Source organism: Metarhizium brunneum, chromosome 3, assembly GCF_013426205.1.
Source record: "Metarhizium brunneum chromosome 3, complete sequence".
Lineage (NCBI taxonomy): Eukaryota > Fungi > Ascomycota > Sordariomycetes > Hypocreales > Clavicipitaceae > Metarhizium > Metarhizium brunneum.
The window spans coordinates 2204021-2228804 of NC_089424.1; the positions used below are offsets into that span (position 1 = coordinate 2204021).

Below are 24784 nucleotides of genomic sequence, written 5' to 3' on the forward strand. Positions count from 1 at the left end.
CCCCGGCAGCGACGAAGGATTTGTGCCATGGCAAAGGAGTGTAATCAAGTTATGTAGACGTGACGAGCGGCACCAATTCATTAAATCAGGTACAGACAGCATGGCGGTCAGAGCCAAATCTCCGGACGGTGTGGTTCAGTTGGGCAAAAGCCATCTCGAAGCCGTTCGCCCTTGACCTGGCTTGGTGTTTCATGGCAAGGGGGGTTGTGTGTGAATGTTGCAACGCTGGTGAGAAGGGTCAAGTCGGTGTCTGGAACCGGCAGCTGACTCTTAGGCCTGTTGTACGGCGTATTGACAGGCCACAGGCGCTGTTGGAATGGCGTTGTAATACGGAGTAGTAGATTGAAAGCTCTGCTCTGCTCTGCTCTGCGCTGGGCCACAGGAGCGGCTCGGCTCAGAGGCTCCTGGTATCGGTGAATGATATCCGAGACTATTCATGATGGTGGCGGACATTTTTGATTTTTTTGCTTCGTCAGCCTAGAGGAAAGTCCGGCCGCTACGCCGGGTTGCGATGTTGCGTGTTGTCCGCACGGTAAGTCAGCGCATTCGCTCAGGTTCAACATGGTGAAGAGAAAATGTAATCACTTACGAGATGGCATCCATTTTTGGCTGGTGACTGTTCCATCGCTTTCTCACAAACGCCAACTGCCCGGTTGTCGACTGGTGGTGCAGCATTTTTGGCCACCTGAACTGGTGGTCTAGCGCAGGTGTGTCGATGGACCCGCAATTTCGTCCCACTTCGCTTAAAGCACGGGGCGGGCACAGGGACCTGACACCCCGATACCCTAACACCCTGACAGCCTAAGTAATAACACGATGGCAAGGTACGGAGCACTTGGCCATGCACGATCAATTACTAAGTACTTAAGTAATGTGTACATGTGTACATTGTACATAGGCACTTGCACACCGGCCGCCGGTACACTCCGTTCGGGCCAAAGTCAAGCTCAAGACTCTGGGCTACTGAAGCTTGGCACTGAGCTTTGTTGGAAGGGATGGACCGGATGGGCCTGACGGGGCCGATGCACCTGGCACGTCGAACGAGAGAGAGCAAATGGACTGATGGGCGAGCAGTTGGACGGGAAACCTTGAGATGACCATGTAAAAGGGAAATTTAGCACCAAAAACAACATTGCGCATGCTCAAACGGGTGGGGGTTCCCAGGCCCAATTCAAGGGCAGGCAAGAGCATCCGCACGTCGACGCGACGCAAGCTATTTCGTACTGTATGTACTCCGTACGCCAGGAACTAGACGAGAAGCCATAAACTGCGATACGGCAAGGGTTCCTCCGTACGGAGTACTCCCGTGCCATTATTCTGCTCTCCGCATGTACGCTGTGCTTCGTACGGAGTACTACTCCGTAGCTGGAATGGAAAAAAGGGAGGGCGTTTGAGAGCCTGCAGTTCAAAAACGTGCGCCGTGCGTCCACGACAGGCACTCTGCAGACAATGTCGGTGTCCTTGCAGAGCATGCGTGCACCGGTTCTGATACGGAAGCCCTTTGTGCAGCCAGTATTATTAGTAGTACTCCGTTCTCCGGGAAGCCGCCTGGTGTTTGCTCAATTGGCATGGCTTGCCTTGCCTGATACACGCCCTGGTTTAGTGGGCGAAATTTGCTTGATCCATAGCCAAAGGCTGACCGAGATGAGCTGCCCATGGAGTTGCAACAGAAATTTGGTGCACACTCCAACGCTTGTAATAATTATAGCATGGCATGCTCGTCGATTCGCTTCGTGAGAATGGTAGTATTAAGCCCATTAGGCACGTAGCCAATTACCAGGGACTGCCGGGTTCATTGCCACGTCCGCTGTTGTAAAGAAGCAAGGCCTTCCTACTCCGTGCTCCGTATTGTACTGTATGCAACAATTATATTGCGAGTGGGGAGGAGCCGAAATCATGTACATAGTGACTCAAACGTACAATTTGCATCGTCGGCCGCAACGCCATGCTGGGGCGACAAAAGGCTGCAAGTGCTAGAGGTGGTAAAAAGGGTTTGCTGGACATCCAATAGGTCGTAAGTCGCAAGTAGTCACAGTGAATTGCTTTGGCTGGGAGTCGGTAATGAAGCGCGAATCCCTTGATGATCAGCCAGCGGCTCTGGGGTGAAGCAACGCCCATGGCCCATGTCTGACCGCCTCATCAGTGTTTGGTACTCACTAGATAGCACTCCTATTCTGGGCTCCTTGTAAATGGAAATACATATCGCCCATGGTTTTGCCCTGCTCGAGTGGATTGGATGTGCATTGGACTGGCTGTCTGAGCGGGTGGTGAGTGGCGGATGGCGACGAATGACGGAAGGGTGGTTGAATGAAGCTGATCAGCCATGGGCCATCATGGGCCACCATGATCAAAATCAAGCACCAAGTATGGAGTACGTACTCCGTAGCATCACGCCAATATCAGCGTGGTTCGCCCCTCGATCATCGCCCCCCGAACTGCGCCAACAGAGGCTTGGCCGGGGCCTCTTGTCATTTCGCCTCGTTATCAAATCCTCAAGTCGAGAGTCGATGCCACTGTATGTGCATCAACGGGCAGGCAGGCACCCAAGGCGGCAAATACTTGAACAATGAAGCACTGACAATAAATAGGACTGGATTGGTAGAGTGTGTACGGCGTACCGGTGCCTCGAATGACCGCTGGGAAACCTCTGCAAGTATCAATGTCTCGTTTGTGCCAGCGTTCTGGAGCTCTTGAGATGTTGGACGCCTCCTTCAAGCTCGCCCGGGAAGCATCGGTTCCACTTGTTTCTTATTGTTCTCACCCTCGCCGTGAACTGAGCAAAACCGGGACCCCTTCAACCCACCTTTTCGCGTCCCTCACGTACCTCAGCCCTCTCGGCCCTCTTTTGCGCACGCCCCCTTCCCTTCACGGTTGACTCCTCGACCTTCTTTGACCTGACTTTCTCGACCAAATAAGTACCCCAACCTGTCCCTCGTCCAAATTTGCCCTCTCTTCTTCTCTTTCTTCTGCCACATCTCAGCTTGTGCTCCATCAACTGCTGTACCCCAAAAGCCGCTTTCTGGATCCATTTTCCTTTTATACCATCTCGTCTTTGTTTGTTGTGATACCCATCCACTTGAGATACCCCCTTTTTTTTTTAATCATCCAGAATGGCCGAGGAACAGAAGCCCGTTGTCGAGCTCCCCAAGGAGGAGACCGCTCCCGCCCCTGCTATTGAAACCGCCGAGGCTGCTCCCGCTGCTGTTGTCGAGGATAAGCCCGCCGAAGAAACTAAGCCCGCCGAAGAGACGGGGGTCAAGACGGACGACAAGCCTGCCGAGGAGGTGAAGCCTGTTGAGGAAGGACACCTGGGACACAAGGCTCAGGGTGCCAGCTTCCCGAAGTAAGTTGCAGAGCCCGTGTGAAGCTCTGTTTGAGTGAGCCTAGGGAGAAAACCCGTTCTAACATTGTTTAGAAACCTTATTCCGACCAAGGAGTTTTTCTTTTTCGGGTCTGACTCTTTCGAGCCCAAGGCCCTGTCTTCCTATTTGAAGGGCGAGAAGAACATCGAGCACGCTCACCACAACATTTCTTGGGCTTCCCACACTGGTAAAGGTCTCTTGTTCATTGGTGATAAGAAGGCGCCATCTAATATCATCAATTTGGTATGTGATTTGATGAGAATGGACGAAGCGCCCCCCAGAATGCTAACCCGGAGACCAGGCTGACACCACTGAACCTGAAACTGATGGCTCCAACAAATTCCACTTCACCCACAAGGGCAATAAGCACAGCTTCAAGGCTGTCACTACAGCCGAGCGTGACAATTGGGTTGCCCAACTCAAAGCCAAGATCGCCGAGGCCAAGGAGCTGGTTGCTTCTGTAACCGAATCTGAGGTTTACAAGAATGCGCTTGAGAGCTTCAAGCCAAAGGCCGCTGCTCCCAAGGAGGAGAAGCCCGAGGAGGGAGCCAAGGCCGAGGAAGCCGCAAAGCCCGAAGAAGCTTCCCCCGCTGAGGGTGAAGCTGTCGCCGCCACCGAGGACAAGCCTGCCGAAGAGCCCAAGCGTCGCTCTGCTAGCCGCAAGCGCGCTTCCATCTTTGGATTCGGGAAGAAGGAATCTACAAAGGAGAAGAAGGAAGAGTCAAAGGCTGAAGAGGTCGTTACCCCTGAGGCCGCTGGGGCCGCCGTTGAGGCCGATGCTCCCAAGACAGAAGAAACCCCAGCTGTTGAGGGCGAGGCCGCCGGTGCTACAGAAGAAAAGCCAGCTATTTCTAAACGCAACAGTATCTTTGGCAACGTCTTCGGAAAGAAAGAAAAGAAGGTCGCCGATAAGCCTGCTGAGAGTGCTGTTCAACAAGACAACGAGCCTGCCGCTGATACTGCCGCTCCAGTGATTCCTCCTGTGGCATCTAATGCTCCTCTTTTCCAAGAGTCTAACGCCGCAGTCGAAAACACAGAGGCTGCCGCTACCAACGGTGCCGAAACTGCCAAGAAGGATTTCAAGGAGAAGCGAAAGTCTTCTCTTCCTTTCAACTTTGGCAAGCGTGAAAAGTCTCCTTCGCCTGCCGAGGGTGAGGAAAAGGCCGAAAAGAGCGGCATCAGTGCTTTCTCCAAGCTCCGCGCCACCATCAAGGGCAAGTCTGGTGCAAAGACTGAGGAGAAGCCTGCTGAGGAGGCGGTCAAGGAAGAGGCCACTACTGCTGAGGCTGCGGCTACCACTGAAGAGCCCGTCGCCACCTCCGCTGCTGAGCCCGCCAAGGCTGGTGAGCCCGAAGCTGAGAGTAAACCTGAGAATGTCGCCACTGCCACCCCCGCTGTCACTGCTGCTGCCTAGAGGGCATGCGGACGTGATGGTTACGACTTGAAGAAACCTTGAAGGAAATGAGCAAAAAAACAACTTTTCTCTTATGAAAGGGTGGGAATGGAAGGTTTCCGCATTTCTTCACAAGATACCAAAGATACCCTGTCAAGACTGCTTTCGTTGATACCACTTTCCATATTGTTTGTTTTATTGTCTATGGGCAAATCCGACGATGTTCGTCAGAAAAAAAGAAGAAAAACATGACATCAAGGCTCTAACTTACTTAGTATACTGCATTCGCTGTTTCGTTCGATACCCGGGGAGGAGAGATAGTAATACTAATAATACAACGGTTGTATGTTGATTTGTGTATATCTTAGTCTTCCTGATGCCCACGTGTGAAATGGTCTCATATCTTGAAATACTGAGATTAAGTTGATTTTTGGCTACTGTCCATTGTCTTAATCACAATTGTTACAGGCATCCACGAAGAGTCGGTGTCTAAACATTATCATGACAACCTCTTTTAGGTTTATGTCCTAGCCGTGCAATATGGTCGTGTTGCATTTTGTAGATTCATGTCAGATATTCAGTACAGGAGCACTTCCTAGGACCGTGTCTACTGGTAGCTGGTAAATTACACGATTCGCAACCACACTTGCCATACCTGTATCGATGCGATCAACGCCTTCAACTTTGATGGCTACGTACATGAGTATCACGCATGTGGCTAGGTGCTTAGGGTCAAATGGGGTATATTCAGTTCGTCAAACGATGCATGCATACGCATGTTGTCGTCTGTGCAAATGTGTGCTTATCAACCATCATTTTCCAAAACTATCAACAAAATCAACGCTACAACCATGTTCGCCAACAATGCAAGCCTGCCCGTGTATATGCAATGACCCAATCTCTCATCCATGTCCTTTATTCTACTTGCCGTCGTGCCGAATGTTGCCAAGTCCCTGAATCGAAAGGAAACCCCACAAAGAAACCCATGTATCCCCGTACGTAAGGTATGGTGGGACTTGTAAAGATGAACAAGATACTAACAGAAATGTTGGCTGCTTTGTTTGCCTTGGCCCATCGATGCTTCTCCAAACCCACCTGGTCTAGATCGTGTCCGTCGCTCTTATTCCCGTTGTTAACTGGTCGCTGAACATCTCAATGCTATTTTCGAAAGTAGAAGGAAAGCAAATATTATCCAACATTTTACTAGAAATAGGCCGGAAATCAGTCAAGAAAATAGACACCAGGTCTAAATGTTGCCTCGTAACATGCCCGCAACAATAGCAGAGTGACAAAGTTTTGATATGCCGTGTTTGATCGCTGGTTGGACCATGTATGGAATAGGATGAGCCACGTCCATAGGCTGCTGACTCGCATATTCTGGCTCCAATTATGCATCGCTGCTGAACGAAAGATTCTTGTACTTGCTGACGAGCTCCTCAATCTTTGGAAGAAGCTCCGGGATGCGGAAAGGCTTAGATATAACGTCATCCTTTTATTTGATTAGCATAAAAAATAAGGTCAATCTTGAGTTTTGATCGTAACTCACAATGCCAGCGGCTTTAGCGCTCTCAATTTGCTCAGGTCGTGCATAAGCCGTAACTGCTATGATTGGAATATGTGCAACGATAGTGCCCTCTCTCTCTAGTTCACGAATCTTCCTTGCACACGTCATTCCATCCATTACCGGCATTTCCAAATCCATAAGAATTACAGAAATGTCGACTCCATCTTGTTCCTGTCCTGCCCAGAACCTGGATTTCTGGAGAGTCTGCAGAGCTTCAAAGCCATGATTTGCGACAAACGTATTATTTCCACAATGTCGCAGTTGTCTTTGCAAGACTTTTTGATTTACGATATTGTCTTCGACAATAAGAACATCAAAAGGAGATCGGTTCCCCGAAGCGGAACTGCTTCGGAGGAGAGAGCGATCGTTGAGCTTTGGTGCAGTCTCTGGAACTGGTAGAGGCGAAGCAGGAGGAGGAACAATAACCTTGCGTCCAATTTTGAATGGCGAGATGCGATCGTGCTTAGCGGGAGGATGAACACATTTTCGACATTGAACGTAGAAGTTGAACTTGCTGCCCACGCCTGCCTTTGACGAGACACCGATCTGGCCCCCTTGCATCTCAGTCAGTATCCTGGAAATGAAGAGTCCAAGTCCAGATCCGCCATATTGAACGTGAGTTCGTGGTGTCGCCTGCTGGAACCGCTGGAACAAGAGCTTCATTTCCTCTTCCGCCAAGCCTGGCCCAGTATCTTCCACAGAGCAGTGTATATGGATCACGTCGCCTGTGCCCCATTCTGCTTCGTTGGTGATATCCATACTTGGAGCTCGTTGATTGTTAATTCGGCTGAAGTACGATACCCCAGTACTGGTGACCTCTGATATGTCTCTGGATGCGCTAACCTTTACAATTATACAGCGGCGCTCACGGCCTTGTGTAAATTTGATTGCATTAGTCATGAGATTAATCAAAACCTGGTTTAACCTGGAAGGATCCAACTTTGCCCACGCAACATTATGGCGTTCGAAGTTGTCATCAACATTGAATTCAAACTCGATATCATGAGCGACCAATTCAGGCTCAAACATTTTCAGTGTTGATTGTACGAGTTTGATGGGTTGCACGTCCGCAGGAGCAACGGCCAGCAATTTGGAATCCAGCTTCGAAAGGGTCAAGACGTCATCCACGATGCGCTTCTGGTGACTAGCACAGAGATTGATGGTGTTGGCCGCATCTAAGCAGCCCTCTAGCAAATTCTCAAGCTCATTCTTGTCTTTATGTACTGTAAAAGCAGAAATATTATTTGCAATTTGATCGGCGCATTGGAGAATAGCTGACAATGGATTCCGCATTTCGTGACTCGTAATATCGATGAAGTTTTCTTGTTGTCTCTTTAGCTCCACGGCCTCTTCTCTCCGCTCGTTCTGAACCTTTTCTGCCCATTTCTGTGACGAGATATCCGTAATACAGCCGAAAATAGACTTCAATGCTCCATCTAGTGTCTTCTCCGGAAATGCACTCATCAATACCCATGTGTCGATTGTGTTGCAGCCACTTTGCTGTGAGCACTTAAATCGAAACTCGAGGGAAATGGTCACTTTCTCCTTAACCAGTTGAGACCATGCAGCTTCCAGAGCAGGTCTGTCTTCGTCTCGAACACTATCCATCCAACCGCTCTCGGCGTCTTGCAAGCGGGTGTGTCGAGAAATCTGCCACCACATGTCGTTGCAATAGTTGATGGACCCAACGGCATCAGCAATAAACATACCGACTGGGGCGAACTCAGCCATGCGAGTGAATCGATACTCGCTTTCGTTTGCCTCCTGCGTTCTTTGAATCAGCTGTTTTGAAAGTTCTTGCCTGTCGAGAGCTGCAAGGCGTGCTGCGCGTTGACCTCGTTTAATTTCTTCCTCGAACAATACCACTGACGCCATGGATGTTGCGAGCTGTCTGGAGAGAAGGTCCACAAAAAGTTTGTAGTCTTCGTCGTATGGCCGCCTGGGATTTGTTCCCATAACAATGAACCCGGCGATGGCTTTTGTAGTGGTAGGCACAACAGGTAAGACAACAACCGTTGAGCATGGATCAGGAAAACCTCGGCATTGAAGCCCATCGAGCAGACGTTTCGGCAGATTTCCAGCTTCCTCGGAAAGAACGACCGGCGCCCCGCCCATCGCCATACATTGACGCATATAGGGGGCAAAGCCTTCATCAGATGACTTGAGATCCAAGGATGGCGGTGCAGCCACGTGTCCATCGGGGACACCGGGAGACCCTTCTAATGCGAGTTGCGACGGCGGTAACAGACTGCCCGAGTGAAGCGAGGATACTTCACCCTCATATTCCTCTCGTACCGAGTAGATGATGCTAAACGGTATGTCGAACTCATTATACTCTAAGCCGAGCTGCACCTGGGGCCAAAACCCTGTCACAGTCGTGGCTGTGGCTACCCTTTCACCCATCTCACGGAGCGTGAGCATGCGTCTCTCGTTGATTGTTCGACGGGTGTTTTCGAAACAAGGGCTATACAACCCAACCACTTCGCCATCATTGCCAATTAGCGGGATAAGTGCCCAGGAAAAGAACGTTTCCTCGAGGAACCTATTACGTTTAATGAATAACCGATTATCGTGTTTCATTGTCGACTGTCCTGACTTCCAGGCATTATCAAAGATGGGCTCCATTTCCCCCCAAATTTCAGGCCATCCATCGGCAAAATTCATTCCCATCAAATCCGGATGCTTCTTCCCGGCCAAGGAAATGTAGGCTTCATTGTATATTATCACCATATCCGAGCCCCAGTACATGGCTGCAGGGTGTGGGCTGGCCATGACCAGACTAGACATCGTTCTAAGATCAGGTGACCAGTAAGTCATGGACCCGAGGGCGGTGGAAGTCCAATCTCGTGTTTTCGCAAATTTGATATGATCGGGAAGATTGTCATGCAGTGGTATCACAGTCCAGTCAAAGGACGGCTTGGTTGGTTGCACTTGTTGCAGAACCTGATTAGTGAATTCATCCGGATGATTCAAGGGTGCTGCGGCGTCATCTAGTTTTGTCTGGATAGCATCCATGAGTTGTTCATCTCCTTGAGCACCAGGAACAGCATCACCGAAGTAGTCTGGAGGGCCAACAGAGCCAACAGAGCCAACCACAGGCGTGACCGGCATAGGTTGGGAGACAATAGAAGTGTTCGTCGGAATGGGGATGGAATCGTTTGAAATCGGTGCGGCAGAACTCGGCCTAGTAGTTGAGTGGCCAGCACGAGTGACATTGCCGCTGACGAAGCGAAATCGTTGGCGAACGGTAACATAAGTCCAATTAATACCGCCATACACGTGAAATATCGACGTTGGTTCCTGACTGGCTCGGCTGCTGGGTGACGATGTCGCCCAGGATGCAAACCGCTCAAAGTTGGCCACGTCCACGGTTTCAGCAGGTTCCATACCGACAAGTTCAGCTATATCTCGAGATGAACGTAACGAGGCGTTGCCGTATAAAATATGTAGAGAGGGTTGGTTAGGAGGGGTGTTGGCTGGGGTTAGCGTGTCGATGAGAAATGTTGGCCTGCTATCCTGTTCTACTAGTTCCATGGCCCCGATGCTTTGGATAAGCTGCAAGTTTGGTGATGCAATTCGAAGCTCTGGGCTCAAAGCCGGGGCCGACATGTCGACTGACGAGCCCAGACTAGGCGGCGTACTGCCAGGCATGGCCGATGTCACCGGTTTAACATTCGCATGAGGTAGCTTCACGGTTGTGACGGCGCTCGATGGCTCTTCCCTAGTTCTCGAAAGCATACTGGCACTAACATCAGGTGATGAGCCCGTCGGCCGTCCCAGTCGTCTTGACGGGGTATGTGAGAAGAAGAGGGGAGAAAATGGGCCGTCACGATTTGTCATAGGCACAGCAGGACGAGACGCGGCGGGAGGTATTTCAAACCGCCTAGGAGGTGAGGCGCCAGTCCGAGGCTTTTTGAAAGATGCGGGTTCCATTGCGGCGTCTTGCTCTTGGGAATCAAAAGAGTGACGCTTTCCAGCAGGGTCTGAGCGTAAATACTCAGCACCAGACGCTGGATTGACGGAGCTTTGATATTGGTAGCTTAAGGCAAGTGAAGCCTTGGCTAGCCATGAACCTGTTGTTGTATTGGATCTATGGAGGTTGGCCGGTGGCGCAGAGCGGCCGTGACGCTCAGCAGGCCGTCCCCATGATCTGGAGATTCTTGATGAGTGCCGCCTTGGATGATCTAGGTGGCCGTAACGAGCCTCGGGAGAAGATGAAGCGAAGTGAGAGGCTCCCAGAACGGGCGGATTGTCAGTGAGGCGCGAGTCTCTCACTGAAGTGTCGCATGGAGACGATGGATAAGTGTCAGAGGTAGAGTCAAGTGAAGATGGAGAAACTGCGCCTGGGCAGGACACGGAAGCGTCTTCTCTCTCCTGCATCAAGGCGCCGGAGGTACTTCCGACACGGGCAACCGGGTGGGAATTCAGTAGGCACTCGGTAAGAGAGCCAGAATGTGCGAGCAGAAATACAAGACAAGACGTAACTGGCAAGGTATATGTAGATCCGGCGTTGATGGGTTGGCCGACGACGACCCAGGGACCACCGTCTCGGCTGCGAGGACAGTGGATATCGAAGACCAGCACCTTGCTTCGCTGGTGTGGCCTGTAGGGCCTGGGCCTGGGCCAAGGCCTGGGCCTTTGCTCGACTTTGGACAAGATGCAAAACCTGGGCTGCTTCGTAGCTTGGTGAAGATCGAGATTCGAGAAGAGTGGATTCGGATCAGAGAGGTGGATAATGACCAGGGAACCGCAACGGGTTGGCGTAGCTTGGAACTTGACAGCAAGCAAATGTGATGCCGCTACAACCCAAGCTGACGCACCGTCGAGGAAATATAAGTAAACAGCTTTCACATGGAACCGGAGAATCGATGTGACGGGTTGATTAGGCACGAGACATGGACCGAGAAGAAGACTAGTGTGAGGTGGACGACTGGCAAGTACTAACCACCAACACCAACACAAAGCATGGACGAGATTATGAGATTCAACGATTGCCGAGCATGGGCAGTGTGTCAATAGCCAGCTGCGGATGGCGCCGTGTGCTTGATAATGGCCTTGCGACTCCTTCTGAACCTGATAATCGGTGAAATTGTATTTTGTTGGAATCAATGAGAAGGATATAGCAGAGGGAGGGAAATGTGGTGCAAGTTAGAAGGCAGGAAGGAGCAAAGAGCATCATGGGTAAAGACAGCAACACCCTCAATTCCGGACCCTGTGTGCCAGGTGGCCACATGCATCTGTTACAAGTCCGACCTGAGGTGGGACGGGAGACTACCTAGACCTAGGTACCTTTTACCCAGTGACCGTGTGTGCCAAACGGCGTAATTTAGAGTCGAAAGATGGCGCCTGCAAATGGGACGGCGGATGTTGATGACAGAAAGAGCCGATGTTCAGTCACTCCGCACCGAGTACTAGATCAAGATTGATCTCGATGTTCCAGGGCAACGCGGCCTCGGGACACTTATGCTTGAGCATAGTACTAGTATTGCCATCCTTGAGACAGGTACGGCGCATCGGGACGGGACATAAAACGAAGGCACTCCTATGGAAGGCACTGCCGACCGAATTACCCACTTGGGTAGGTGGTGTACGTGGGTTTGCGGCTTTGGTGTTTCGTATCTCAGATCTTTGCTCCGTCGGCACGACAAAACATCCAAGTCATTACATGCACATCAACCCGTCGACACGAGGACTCCAACTTTGCAAGAGCAACGCTGGCTACTTCGCCGTGCCCCGCCAACGGCACCGCCTGGGAAAAGTACGATCCTGCACAGTAACGCGCGATTCACCCGACTCTTCTAAATTCCTGCCCTTGACCTTTGCCGTCCGCGAACCTTACCCAAGTAGGCTTGGCACGGCAGCCGCATCAAAGCACATGGCGATTGATATTGCGCTCGCCGTACGGAGTGTCGCTTTCATTCTGAGCGTTCTCGTCTGAGCTTTACATATCGCCAAGGTATCGAGTTGCGGGTTTCAGGGTGGTGACACAAGCCGCGTCTGCTTTCACCTGCAACTAGTACAACGCAATTTGAGCCTCGTCCGGACAATTGATTCACGGTATCACAAAGTCCAGGGCATGGAGTTTCAATGACACCTTCAGCCACTCTGTATTTAATCTTGACGGTTATGCACGAATAATGGAAGAGCTACACAAGTTACGCTATAGCGGGTCGTGTTCACAACGTCCACGCATTCGCAGTGATTCGCAGTGTGTCACCTGTCGACACTGTCTGGCTCTTGTGACGCCAAGATCCCCTGGCCGTCAACCCTGCTGCCGGCGTCATGGCCACGGCACACACATCCCACCGAAACGTGTTAGGATGTTGTCTCCACTGCTGCTGTCCGTAGAACAGTCCAGACCCTTTGCAGATTGACCGCTGCGACATGGGGCATCTGCAGTGTCCCGCAAGAAGTTCATGTTTTGCGTTTGTTGATGGCGGAATGATAGTGACGGAACTGTCGATGTCAGACCGACAATGCCAACCAGTAGATCAACATGATGTGATGCAGCCCGATCATGTCGCAGCATTTGCAAAATTGCGACCACTGACCGGTTCCTCTGTAGTCATACGGAGTATAATACCTGGGTAGGCAGAAAACCACAAAATGTACGGAGTACGTAGTATGTACTCCGTAGTTCCAGCCCGCGTTTGTCATTACAGTCGAGACTGAATCGAGTCACTCACTTATGCCACTACGTCATTCCTCACAAAGTGGCCAGTCCTGTAACTCATTATTCCACTCCAGTTTCTCAGCAATGCCGATGGCTACACCTTGGTTCAGAGCAGTTATATTGCGACTTGTCTGATACGCGAAACGAGGAGTTCTCCGAGTAGGTTTAAAAATCTGAAAACCAGCCTCCACCAGCAGGTCATAGTTGTTGATTGTTTTATAGGGTCCGGTCAAAGGGCTAATATATATATTAATCTATTGGTAAATCATGACCACGGTTGCCTTTCAAGCAACATCTTGGCGACCCGCTACCTGGAAACCCATGGATAGTTGAGCTTATCCAGCGCAGCGATAGCTACGAGTTTTTGGCTCTCGACATGTCGTCAGGTTGTCAAACCAGCCATTCTTCTTTCGCCCCCGCTTTTTTAGCTGTCGGCAGGACCAACCGAACAGATTGCCCTTTCCATCCATACGAGACTGGAAGACACCAGACAGATGCCACATCACAATTTTGTTCTGCACGTCACCGCATTCATCAGACGAGGTGGCGAGCAAGGCACTCGACTCGTCCAACGATAAAGAGCATTCTGCCGCTAAGATGGCCCAAAACCCTCGACATGTGCCGTCTCCCACAAACATTGGAGCCCCTCACGCGCCAGCACACCCGGATCTGTGTCGGCGGCATCTCCCGACACCCCATTGGCTGACGCACACATCACCAACAGCCCACAGAGCCAATCGTCAACGACATGCAGTTGCGGGCGCTTAGAGACCCCTGGGCCCTGGGCTTGCGCCACTTCATTGGCCACGATAGATGTGATGCTGGGTGCATGGCTCCTCGCACAGAAGCTCACCATCGAATCACCAACATCTCTCGCCGGGTCCCTGACAGGTCGCTAGAGGGTCGCTTGATGGTGGTCAGTGAGAAGGCCTGAGGCCTTTAAACGGGTTGGCCCCCAGTCTGAATGCTCGGTCTTTGGCGTAGAGGGGCTCCGACCTGTTCAATGCCTTCTTGACGACGGCAAACAAGACAAAGGGAAGGGACGAAATAAATCGAAACAAACCGTTGACCATCTCGTCTTGCGGATGCGGCCGGCTCGCAGTTGCTCAATCCCGCCGGACTGTGTCGCGCCAACATCGAGATAACCCGCTGAGGAAGCGTCCCCGAGACCCCTCCAATTTCAATTCTCGCGCTGAAAAAAACTCCAAAGATCAAACTCTTGGACACGAAAGACGTCGACATACTGCATGATCCAGAATGAAGCTAACGGCGTTCACGTCGCGAAAGCCGCACTCATATCAAATTTTACGCCGAGTATGGCCCCCAGTGGCTAGAAAAGCTACATCATGGCTCATGCCTATTGAGCTCATCGGCCTGGTACCGATACTCGTCATTTTTGGCATTGCGCAGCCAGACATGTACAGAACAGACATGTGGCGGATTGGATTCGAGAATAAGCTCAACTCCAACCCCAATATGATTCTGTATGCATATGCCAACTACAGACCATTACCTACCGTTCCGCTCATTTGGTCACAAACGTACGTAACATGTCGAGATTCCCTCGTGGTGGCCAGTAGGTGAACCAAGGTTTAAAAAAAACGCTAACAAGTCAAATCTTTCTATCAGACTTACCGACTTCAATGTCGCGATTTCCGTCATCTCACTCTTCTTCCTCCTTTCTAAGCTCATTTCGCACATAATGAAGTTGTGGTACCCCATTGTGGCCGTTTTTATTAACTTGGCTCTTGTTGCACTTTATACTGTCAGCACATACGGTCAGATTGGACCAGATTACGCCGATGCGCGATATCCTTCGCCGGCAGCGTGGTATTTTCGGCAGGGATGCGGACTCGCCCAGAGGTATGGCAAGTACAGAGCTTGCCAGGTTGCTCAGGGGTCGTTGTTCATCACACTCTTCATACTGTAAGTGTGTGTGCCGCAGTTACAGTTGCAGGTTCTTCGATAACAGACAGAAACCTAACCATATTTTGCAGTGTCGTTTATGTCTTAAACTTGGGCTTCGCCTTGTATGCCATGTGGCCTAATCCAATGAATGACGTGGACGAGGACGACGAAGATCGAGAGTCGACTAGTTCTGATCCCAAGGAACGCAGTACCTGGGAGATGCAGAGCATGAAATCGCCGGTGTCTATGCGCGAGTCGCCATTTACTCCAAGGACACAGGCCTTCCATACTCTGGACAGGCAGCTTCCACTGCGACAGCAGAAGCAAGGTCAACAATATGCTTAAAGACTAGCGAGAGAGGAAGTCTCGGGGAGATAAAGACTGAGCGAGGCATGAAAACGTAGCTAATTGATAGGGATGTGTTTGGGATAATTGGCGCAAAGGACATAATATTCGGACAGCTTGGATGTGTTTTTCTACCATGGCAATTTTTTCGAGTCGTGGACACTTTTCGTCTTTAAGTGACGACAGCACGCAGTCTTTTTAAATCCACTGGATGCAGGGGCATATCTTTTGTTCGTGAATCATTGTGTAGGCCCGTAGGACACGGAGCTGTTGGATGATTAGTTGCCAATCAAGGATTGCATTCGTTGTTACTCTTGCCTCAAGCTGCGAGTTAACAGGCAGTACGGAGTATTGTTTCTCCTCGCCATCGCCAATTCGTGACGCATGGCGGCGGCAGAAAGGCCGTGTTGGCCCTGCCTATCTCGACAGGGCTAAACCATGTGGTAAGTGGTGTGGTAACTTGACTGCGCAAAATGGGACTCGAGGCTTAACCCAACTTGCATCACCAACCACCAGTCTCCGATGCTCCCCCGGATCAATCAACCCACCACCAAAAAGTATGTACGTACATGTATGTACGTAACAGCTTCCCCCAGCGCCACCAACGGCATCGTGACCGCACCTCCGCGGCACCGACTCCACCGGCGTCCGTGGACCGCGAGCCATGGCGGCTCCGACTTCGGGTGAGCCGGTCCGAACGTTGAAGGGCCAGCACGGCACTGTGCACTGTGCCGTGAGACAAAGACCATCTACTTGGGTACTGCGGAATGCTGGCTGGATTGACGCCGCTTGGTCATTTTTGTGCATTCAATGTTGGCCCAGTAGCGCCTGTTGAGTCTTGACATGCAATTACTAGTACTGCAGGTACTTACCTACTTTAAGTACTTAAGTAGTAAGTAAGGTACCTAGGTACTCAAGTACCTGATTGATATTCCCCCAGCTTTCCCCGCATATTCACAGTGTGTCGACCCCGGCCCGACAGAACCAGTAATTTCCACGCCCCTGCTCACATCGCGTCCCCAACTGGTTTCCCACCGTCATTGGCTTTTCTTTCTTCTACACTTACACTTACACTTACACTTACAATTACGCTTGATCAAAATACTAAGCGCTTCAAGGGCCTACGGCTTGGGCAGGACACAGACTCGGCGACCAAAAGCTATACCGGGCCTCGTGGACTTTCTTCTCTGCTGCTGCTGTTGGAAGCTTGTGAGTTCCTGACAGACAGACGGAGCTCATTCGTGGCCGGTCCCCCCCAATGGCGTTGCTGCAGAGAATCGCGGCTCCGACCTCCAAGTTGCGCTTTTCCCCGAGTATTTCATTGATTCTTGCTAGGCGGGCGTCTACGATGCCTCCTCAGGTACGAATACATTGTTGGCGGCTATGACGTAACGGAAACCCTGTATAGTAACCGTGCCGTGCAGTTGAGAGATCCGTCGTTGCTGAAGCAGAATGTTGCTTATATCAATGGCGAATGGAGGGCTGCCACGTCTGGCGAGACATTCAAGGTCAATGGTATGCATTTCTTCATGCCCCTTTTTGCGCTGTTGTGCGAGTAACCGAGTTTCTGATGATGCCCATGTATGTAGATCCGTCCACGGGCACCTTGATTGGTACCTGCGCCGAGTGCGACGCGCAAGACACCAAGCTGGCCATCAAGGCTGCTGCCGACGCTTTCCCTGCCTTTCGCAGCCTGACGGGCCGTGAGCGTGCCAAGATGCTTCGCAAGTGGTACGACTTGATGGTGGAGAATGCTGATGATATCGCCAAGCTCATCACCTGGGAGAACGGAAAGCCCGTTGCCGAGGCCAAAGGCGAGGCTGCCTATGCTGCCAACTTTTTCGAGTGGTTCAGCGAGGAAGCTCCCCGGACCTATGGCGATACTATTCCTGCCACTGTACCTGGCAACAGGGTATGGACGGTTAAGGAACCTGTTGGCGTGTGTGGGCTGATTACTCCGTAAGAACCCCCTGCGTGCTGGTTTTTGCTGCTCTGTAATGACGAGTGGAATAGATGGAATTTTCCTGCTGCCATGATCACTCGAAAGGTCGCCCCTGCACTGGCTGCTGGCTGCACAGTCGTTTGCAAAGCTCCCGGCGAGACTCCCTACACTGCACTGGCTGTCGCTGAACTTGGTCACCGGGCAGGTATCCCCAAGGGCGTCGTCAACGTCGTCACCACCCTCTCCAACACCCCAGAAATCGGCGAGGTTCTCACCACTGACCCCGCCGTCAAGAAGGTGTCATTCACCGGCTCTACAGGTGTGGGCAAGCTCCTCATGAAGCAGTCGTCTGGCACCCTCAAGAAGCTATCTATGGAGCTCGGTGGCAACGCCCCCTTCATCGTTTTTGACGACGCTGACCTCGACACCGCCGTCGCCGGCGCCATTGCTTCCAAGTTCCGCGGCAGCGGCCAAACCTGTGTTTGCGCCAACCGAATCTACGTCCAGGAGGGCGTCTACGACGAATTCGTCAAGAAGTTTACGGAAAAGGTGAATGCTTTCAAGGTCGGAAATGGTTTCGAAGCCGGCACAACCCACGGACCCCTCATCCACGACCGCGCCGTCAGCAAGGTCGAGGCTCACATCAAGGACGCCCAGTCCAAAGGTGGCAAGGTTGTCGCTGGCGGTCAAAAAATGCCCGATCTGGGGGCCAACTTCTTCCAGCCAACTGTTATCCGTGACATGACACCCGACATGGCCATGGCTACAGAGGAGACTTTTGGCCCCGTCGCTGGACTGTTCCCATTCAAGACGGAAGCCGAGGTTGTCGAGATGGCGAACAAGGTCGAGGTTGGTCTTGCTGGATATTTCTTCTCACGGGACCTTCACCGCGTCTACCGGATAGCCGAGGCGCTGGAAGTCGGCATGGTTGGCGTCAACACGGGCATCATCTCCGATCCTGCGTCTCCATTTGGCGGTGTCAAGGAGAGTGGTTTCGGTCGTGAGGGCTCCAAGTATGGTATTGCTGAGTACCAGGTTACCAAGATGATTACCTTTGGAGGAATGGGATCGCCGTTACAGAGTTAGATGGAGTGAGTGAAGCGCGGAAAAGATTGGCCAAAATGTAAAATGCCTCCGACGGCCAAAGAATCGCTAAGCACGAGAAAATATGGAGCTGTGAATTACGTGGTAGTTGATGAATGTGTAGCATTCTATGGTAACTCAACACGATGCTGTCGGTGAAAAAGTTAGCCTAACCAAAAGATCCACGTCATTGAGATTTATGAATTGCCATACGTCAATGCAGGCCTTGTATAAGATGTACAGTGGGGACCAAAATGTGAGAGGCCGTGATCGAGAAGGCGAGAGCTGAGACAACACAAGAACTCGGGTTGCAATGAACAAATGCATCGCCAAGAATAAGATATAACTGGTGAAAGGGGAAATGAAGAATGGCAAGCTGATTGATGCCTACCTCTAGGTACCTAGGATATAGAAGAGTTTGCAAATAGCCCGAATCGAGTAAATATCAAGGTAGCCTGGTATCACGGCGGGCGGGTTGAACCAGACGTTGCTGAAGGGGGCTAAGAAGGGACAACCGGGTATCAGCCATAAAGAGGCTGGGAATGTCAGCGGACTGAAATGCCAAAATTCACGTCAAATTCAACATCCTTGAAACAAAACAGTCTCAAGTCGTACCCATGGGCTCAGCGACTCCTTTATCCTTATTGAGGCCTGCCTCTTCCTACACCTCTGTTTCTGGATATAAAAAAGGGGCTAATATGCTAGAAAAAGTGGGTTATTTGACCAAGTATTCGATAATAATAATCTGTAACTTATTAGTATATAAAGCCGCTAAAAGACCTAGGCTATTGTCTCAAAGTTCCTTTACCTCTCCTGGCTGCCAAGAACTACACGTATATAATAGTAAATAAAATTCCCTCTGCCATCCTTTCGTCCGTATAGTGTAGTGGTTTATCACGCTTGTCTTACAAATATTTCGATATTATAGGACACAAGAGGTCCCAGGTTCGATCCCTGGTGTGGACATTGTTTTTCATTTTTGCTATCAAGCCTTGAGCGCTCTATCTTTCTTTTTGCTGCGTGTTTAGACTGGTTTTCAGTGTTGACAAGTCAAGTCGGCATGCGTATGTCCATAGGAAAGCAACGGCCTACCTGGTATGTAGGCAAGTATAGCGAGGCCTGGTTTTAATTATACTAATCGGGTTAGCACAACTTTTATAGTGCTTCAACAAGCCTCGACTTGTAATTCAGTTTTAAAAGACGTTTAATAAAAATGAATGGGAAGCATCCTATTTGATTTTATACCTTCTGCATATTTAGGTATAAATACAAGGAGGAGGGGTGGAAGGAGAAGGGGAGGTTGCGCCGGTTTGCGAATTGGCGGCTAAACAAGTCTGTCTGGCGACTGCACCCAGCAACTGCACAACAGTTTGTGCGCATTCGGGAGGATCGAAGTGCAACGCACCTTCCCAACATGATTACATGTCACAAGAACCGGTCATTCCAGCGTCATACCGTCTGGCACATGCAAAAGCATTGCGCCCCGGAACATGTACATAAACCGGAAGTTACCAGAGCTCCGCTGGCAACTCCGCTTATCTTATCGCAAAACACCAACCCCAGCTCCATCCCTCGTCAACACCACAAGCAACCACAACCTCACTATAACTCATGATGGCGCTCCCAAGCTCGGCTCAGCTGCTCCTCCGACGAGCAGTCCGCCTCACAGTCTCAATTGAAGCGTAAGCCTCCCTCCTTCCCAAACGACAACGCCCCTAACATACAACGCCGCCAGAAAACCCATCCTGACGAGACGCCCATTCCACGCCTCGGTGCCGGTGCTGAAGAAGCGCAAAATCGCAGCAGCAAGCAACTCGCCCCCACGCGCGCAAGCTCCGCCTTCACCCTCCCCTTCGTCGACGTCTCCGAACTCCGAAGACCCGCTCGACTTCTCCTCGCTCGTGGCCTCGCTCGCCCCCCAAGACACGCACTACAAGTCGGCGCTCCAGACGATCCTCCACGGCGGACGGTTCAACCCGTCGGCGCTGGGCGCGCTCCCCATCACAATCAAGTCCGCCTCGGGCGAGGCGTCGACGTTCCCGCTCCGCGAGCTGGCGCAGGTGGTGCCGCGGACCAACCGCACCATCTCGCTCCTCGTCAACGACAGGGAGTACATCAAGCCCATCATGAGCGCGGTCCAGTCCAGCCGCGAGTTCAACCAGCAGCCGCAGCGGTCCGACGATAACGACCTCGAGCTGCTGCTCAGGGTGGAGCTGGAGAGGAGGGAGGAGCTGGTGCGGCGCGTCAAGGAGACGACGCACGCGTGGAGGGACAAGGTGCGCCAGGCGAGGACCAGGCACGACAAGGTGCTCAAGGGGTGGCAGAAGGACGGGACCGTGCTCAAGGACGTCGTGCGGAGGGCCGAGAGGGAGCTGCAGAAGCTGCAGGACGGCAAGATGAAGGAGATTGACGGCGAGGAGAATGCTGCCATCAAGGGGCTGGACCGGAACTAGGAGCCCGACGGGCGGGACGTGTACGATTGTATGTACTCCTACTGTATACATATAGATGTGGACGATTGTGGAAACCTTGCAGTTTTGTGATGAGAAGCCGTATTAATCTACGCGGGGCAGCTGGTAAAAATCCTTCCAGCCCAATGATTTATAATACACTGATGTACAGTCGAGATGGGAATTCAGCTCACGCCGTGGTCGCGGCCTTCTTCTCCCCCTTCTTGCCAGCGCCCTTGCCCACCAGCGAGTTCAACTTGTTCTCAAAGCTCTCCACATCCTTGCCCGTGTACGTCTCGGCCCTCAAATGCCAATTCCTCGCGACGCCCACGGGCCCTTCCCTAAACACCATCTTCTCATGCTCGCCGCGCACAGCCTTGTCCAAGACGACGCTCCGCACACTCTCCCCCGCATCGCGGATAATCTCGCCCTCGCCCTCGCCCTCGCCCTCGGCCCTCTTCTCCTGGAGATAGCGCTCCGCAGCCTCCCTCGCCTTGGCGTCGGCAAAGAACCGCAGCCCCTCGCTCTCCAAGTCCTCCGCGTAGCTACGGGCCTGCAGGTCCTGCGGCACGCCCACGGGGTCCGCCGTCCCCAGCGCGCTCAGGTTCCCCAGCACGGTGGCCCGCCTCCCCGCGGCGCTCGAGGGCGTGGCCGGCGCAAAGGGCGCCAGCGACCCCATCGTCAGGCGCGGCGCGTACGCCGTTGCCGCCCCGAACCGCATGTCCCTGTCGAACTGCTCCTCGTACGGGTCCATGGTCTCAAACGGGTCCTGGCGCCTGCCGAGCCTCTTCTGCTTGTCCTTGTCGTCGTCCCGGCCCCTGGCCGCGCCCCTGGCCGCTCCTCGCTCGCGCCCGCCTCGCCCGCCGCGGAGGGCAGATCCCCTCCCGCCAGAGGGCCGGGAGAACCTGTTCCCGGCGGGCGGCTGCGCGCGATGCGGCTGCCCCTGCGACGGCACGGCGCCGACCTGCCCCCCCCTTCCTCCTCCTCCTCTCCCGCGGAAGCCGCCGCGTCCTCGCGACAGGCCCTTGGGCAGGCTCTTGACGTCAATGACCTTGGGGGCAGATCCGGCCGGCGGTTGAGCAGACTGTCGCTGGCCAGAAAGGCTGCCGCCTCTGGAGCTACCCCTTGATCCTCCGCGGCCCCTTTTCACGAGGGAACTGATTTCGCTGGTGGCGTCTCTCGTTCGTTGGCGGACCGACGGCTGTGATGGGGGAGTCGGCGGGGAGGCTTCGTCTGCCGCGAGCGATTGGGATGTGGAAAAGTCGCGAAAGTAGTTTTTCAGTGCGTACCCGGTTCGCTGGACCTCTGGCCTTGCTCGGGCGCACACCGAGCGGAGGGCTACGGGGTTCATGGTTGCTTGGGTGTGTTTGCGTTATGAGGAGGGTGCTGTCTTGGAGGTGGTCATGGAGAGAGGGAGCTTGATGCTCAGGGACAATTTTCTGCGAGGTTGCCCGATTAGGTAAGCGGTCAAGTGTGCTCATACCTCTAGACGCAATAGGGTAGCTGTTCATGAGTGAATCTTTGTTTTCATCAACGCGGGCGAAGCAGGCAAATTTATGTGAATTCATATCCATGTATATTATGAGGCTGCTGTTGGATCATCTAATTACAAACATCATGTGAGACTTGAGCAACGTCCAACTCCAAACTCCTCACTGCGAGCAGCGCTTCTTGCAAAGGCCAACCACCGTGGACTCCACCTCTTTCGTATAAATGCGACCATTGCCTGTCCCATCGTCAGGCAAATACCAAATGGATAAAAATCGTACAACAAAGGGCCGGATTGCAGGGCCTCCTGTTCTTCCACCATCCCGGAAAAAAATATAAACAGTGGTCTAATTGTCATGGTCAAAGTCTGGACCCCATCTCCATTCATTCGGTTCTCGTATCAATCGCACACTTCAAAAGCCGGGGGACCCAGCTCGTGCTCCCTCAGGATCGTTGTCGAAAATAAACACGGAGGCTGACAAAATCAAGGCAAAAAAATCCCGGACCGTTCCAGATCCGAGGCCCAAAGCCTTATTATCAAACGCCAGAATAGAGGCAAGTGGACGCCGCCCACTGTATGGATATTACTCCCACATATAAGGATAGCCCGCTTCTCTTGTCGACTCAATTTTACGACCGTTTCTCATGCGGTTGTCGGGCCGTTGGTAACTGTGTGTCAATCTCAGAACACAGCAGGATACTGGACACCCAACTAATGCGCCAATGTCTGTGAAGCAGCCCATCCCCTTTGTTGAAATATGCAAGGCACAATGGCACACATTGATTTTACGTCCATGGTCAAGGGACGACTACACACTTTGAGGCTGTACGCTGGCGGGCTGTTGAAGAATTAGCCGAATGCTTTTCTCGTTGAAAAAAAGGAGGGAGAGGGATAAACAAAAACTTACAGGACTGTTGAGCATCTGCTGTCGCTTGTTACGTCCCTTTTTGATGTGGCTCTTGAGAGCGCTTGAATCCAGCGGTTTCAGGAGCTCAAAACTGCAAAGTAGCTCAGAAGATACAGACATGACTGCTCCCCAATTATCAAATTCACCACAGTACTGCAGAATCTAGTTAGTACATCGCCAACGATACACATGCAAAGCCAAAAGTGCCAACTCACATTTGGCGCGCTAAACACGGTAACCAAGACCCTGTCATTGAAAAATTCATAGCCGTCTTCAACAACCATGTGTGCTCGGCATATGAGGTCAAAATCGTGTACGGCCAAAAACTCAGTAATGACTCGTTTGCCGAAACAATAACTCACGCCTCTCTCATTTGCTTCCCAATCCTGTTCCATGTCTGCGGGGTCAGACCACAGCAAATCGTTGAGCAAGCCGTAGTCGGGAACATCGGTCGGCCGAGCAATATTTCGAATGTCGTCCATGTGACTGAGAGCGGGTGAAAGCCCACCATGCACGCAGAAAATTTTGCCCGCTACAATGGCCGCGATGGGCAGCGTGTTGAAGCAGTCGATAAAGGTCTTCCAAATCTTGACATTGCACCGCCGTTTACACTCATCATAGAACCCATACACTCGTGTCACATTGGCGCACTCGTGGTTTCCGCGGAGCAAAAAGAAGTTTTCGGGGAACTTGAGCTTGTAGCAGAGCAGCAGCAGGATGGTCTCTAGTGACATCTTGCCGCGGTCGACGTAGTCTCCCAGGAAGAGGTAGTTTGCCATGGGCGGAAAGCCACACATTTCAAACATGCGGATGAGATCCGTATATTGGCCGTGGACATCTCCAACAATCTTGACCGGCGCATCGAGTTCCAGTAATGCTGGTTGCGAAAGAAAAACTTCCCGAGCCCGCTGGCAAATGGCCACAATTTCTGCATTCTTCAGACACGCGCTCTTGGTCACCTTGCCGGCGTAGCCTGCGTCCAGAAGCCGCTTAATGTAGTCGTCAAGGTCCATATCCTTAATCTCCGACATGGCCATGTTGCCGTTAGATTCAACCTTGGTCGTAGAGTCCATGGAAGGTGAGTTCTGAATGTTGTTGACCGTGCTGTCTCGCTTCACTAGAATCGGCTGCCCCGGTGATAGCATGTGCGCAGTGGCACTGGCGTTGCTTGCAGTGGGAGGCTGGTCGGATACATGGTCGACTTCGCCCGAGGCCTGAGCGGCAGCGACGTCGTGAGCAGCGCCCTTTGCGCTCGACAATACGGGAGACGGGGGCGGCTGATGCTCAAAGATGGCCGGGTCAGCCGACGACAAATCTGTAGAGTTGTGCTTCAAGCTGGGCAGGTCGCCGCGGCTGTTTCTAGAAGCGCTGGAACGACCGCTGCGGCCGGACCGAACTGACGCAGCATCAAGCGCCTTTTCGCTATTGGACTCGCCGTTGGGAAGCAAAGCGGAATTCCTGGGGCTGTCGGTGTTGTTTACCGACTTGCTGCTGCTGCTGCCCGGAATCTTGGATCGGAGCGAGCGGAAGGATCGAGACGATTCCTTGGTATCGGACCTGCTCATGGAGGGATAAGACTGTAGAGGGCCATCAGAGCCGGAGCCCTTGCCCGTGGAGGAACCGTTGCCTTCTTTGGAGGCCTGGTTACCCATCGCGCGGGGGGTGGTT

General features: G+C 52.3%; 7 protein-coding genes and 1 non-coding gene across 8 annotated transcripts; 5 read left to right on the forward strand and 3 right to left on the reverse strand.

Moving 5' to 3' along the window:
* Positions 1-3110: 3110 nt before the first annotated feature.
* On the forward strand, positions 3111-4776 carry G6M90_00g059320 (uncharacterized protein; the record flags this gene model as incomplete). Its single annotated transcript, XM_014689017.1, has 3 exons — positions 3111-3343; positions 3416-3605; positions 3664-4776. The coding sequence occupies 3 exons, from the start codon at positions 3111-3113 to the stop codon at positions 4774-4776; spliced, it is 1536 nt and encodes a 511-aa protein (XP_014544503.1).
* A 1366-nt stretch (positions 4777-6142) lies between these two features.
* On the reverse strand, positions 6143-10252 carry dhkA (Hybrid signal transduction histidine kinase A; the record flags this gene model as incomplete). The annotated part of the gene is made up of 2 exons (XM_014689018.1): positions 6143-6244; positions 6302-10252. The coding sequence occupies 2 exons, from the start codon at positions 10250-10252 to the stop codon at positions 6143-6145; spliced, it is 4053 nt and encodes a 1350-aa protein (XP_014544504.1).
* Positions 10253-14249: 3997 nt separating this feature from the next.
* Positions 14250-15245, forward strand: G6M90_00g059340 (uncharacterized protein; the record flags this gene model as incomplete). The annotated part of the gene is made up of 3 exons (XM_014689019.1): positions 14250-14533; positions 14622-14918; positions 14990-15245. 3 exons carry the CDS (start codon positions 14250-14252, stop codon positions 15243-15245), a joined length of 837 nt encoding a protein of 278 aa, XP_014544505.1.
* Positions 15246-16503: 1258 nt separating this feature from the next.
* On the forward strand, positions 16504-18273 carry davD_1 (Glutarate-semialdehyde dehydrogenase; the record flags this gene model as incomplete). The annotated part of the gene is made up of 4 exons (XM_014689020.2): positions 16504-16605; positions 16670-16760; positions 16835-17204; positions 17259-18273. The coding sequence occupies 4 exons, from the start codon at positions 16504-16506 to the stop codon at positions 18271-18273; spliced, it is 1578 nt and encodes a 525-aa protein (XP_014544506.2).
* An 869-nt stretch (positions 18274-19142) lies between these two features.
* G6M90_tRNA00000062 lies at positions 19143-19236 on the forward strand. The gene has a single exon. It is a non-coding gene; the product is annotated as a tRNA-Val (tRNA).
* A 648-nt stretch (positions 19237-19884) lies between these two features.
* G6M90_00g059360 (uncharacterized protein) lies at positions 19885-20723 on the forward strand (the record flags this gene model as incomplete). The annotated part of the gene is made up of 2 exons (XM_014689021.1): positions 19885-19952; positions 20006-20723. The coding sequence occupies 2 exons, from the start codon at positions 19885-19887 to the stop codon at positions 20721-20723; spliced, it is 786 nt and encodes a 261-aa protein (XP_014544507.1).
* A 187-nt stretch (positions 20724-20910) lies between these two features.
* On the reverse strand, positions 20911-22071 carry G6M90_00g059370 (uncharacterized protein; the record flags this gene model as incomplete). The annotated part of the gene is made up of 1 exon (XM_014689022.2): positions 20911-22071. The coding sequence occupies one exon, from the start codon at positions 22069-22071 to the stop codon at positions 20911-20913; it is 1161 nt and encodes a 386-aa protein (XP_014544508.2).
* Positions 22072-23017: 946 nt separating this feature from the next.
* pzh1 (Serine/threonine-protein phosphatase PP-Z) lies at positions 23018-24768 on the reverse strand (the record flags this gene model as incomplete). Its single annotated transcript, XM_014689023.1, has 3 exons — positions 23018-23047; positions 23117-23269; positions 23332-24768. The coding sequence occupies 3 exons, from the start codon at positions 24766-24768 to the stop codon at positions 23018-23020; spliced, it is 1620 nt and encodes a 539-aa protein (XP_014544509.1).
* Between the last annotated feature and the right edge of the window lie 16 nt (positions 24769-24784).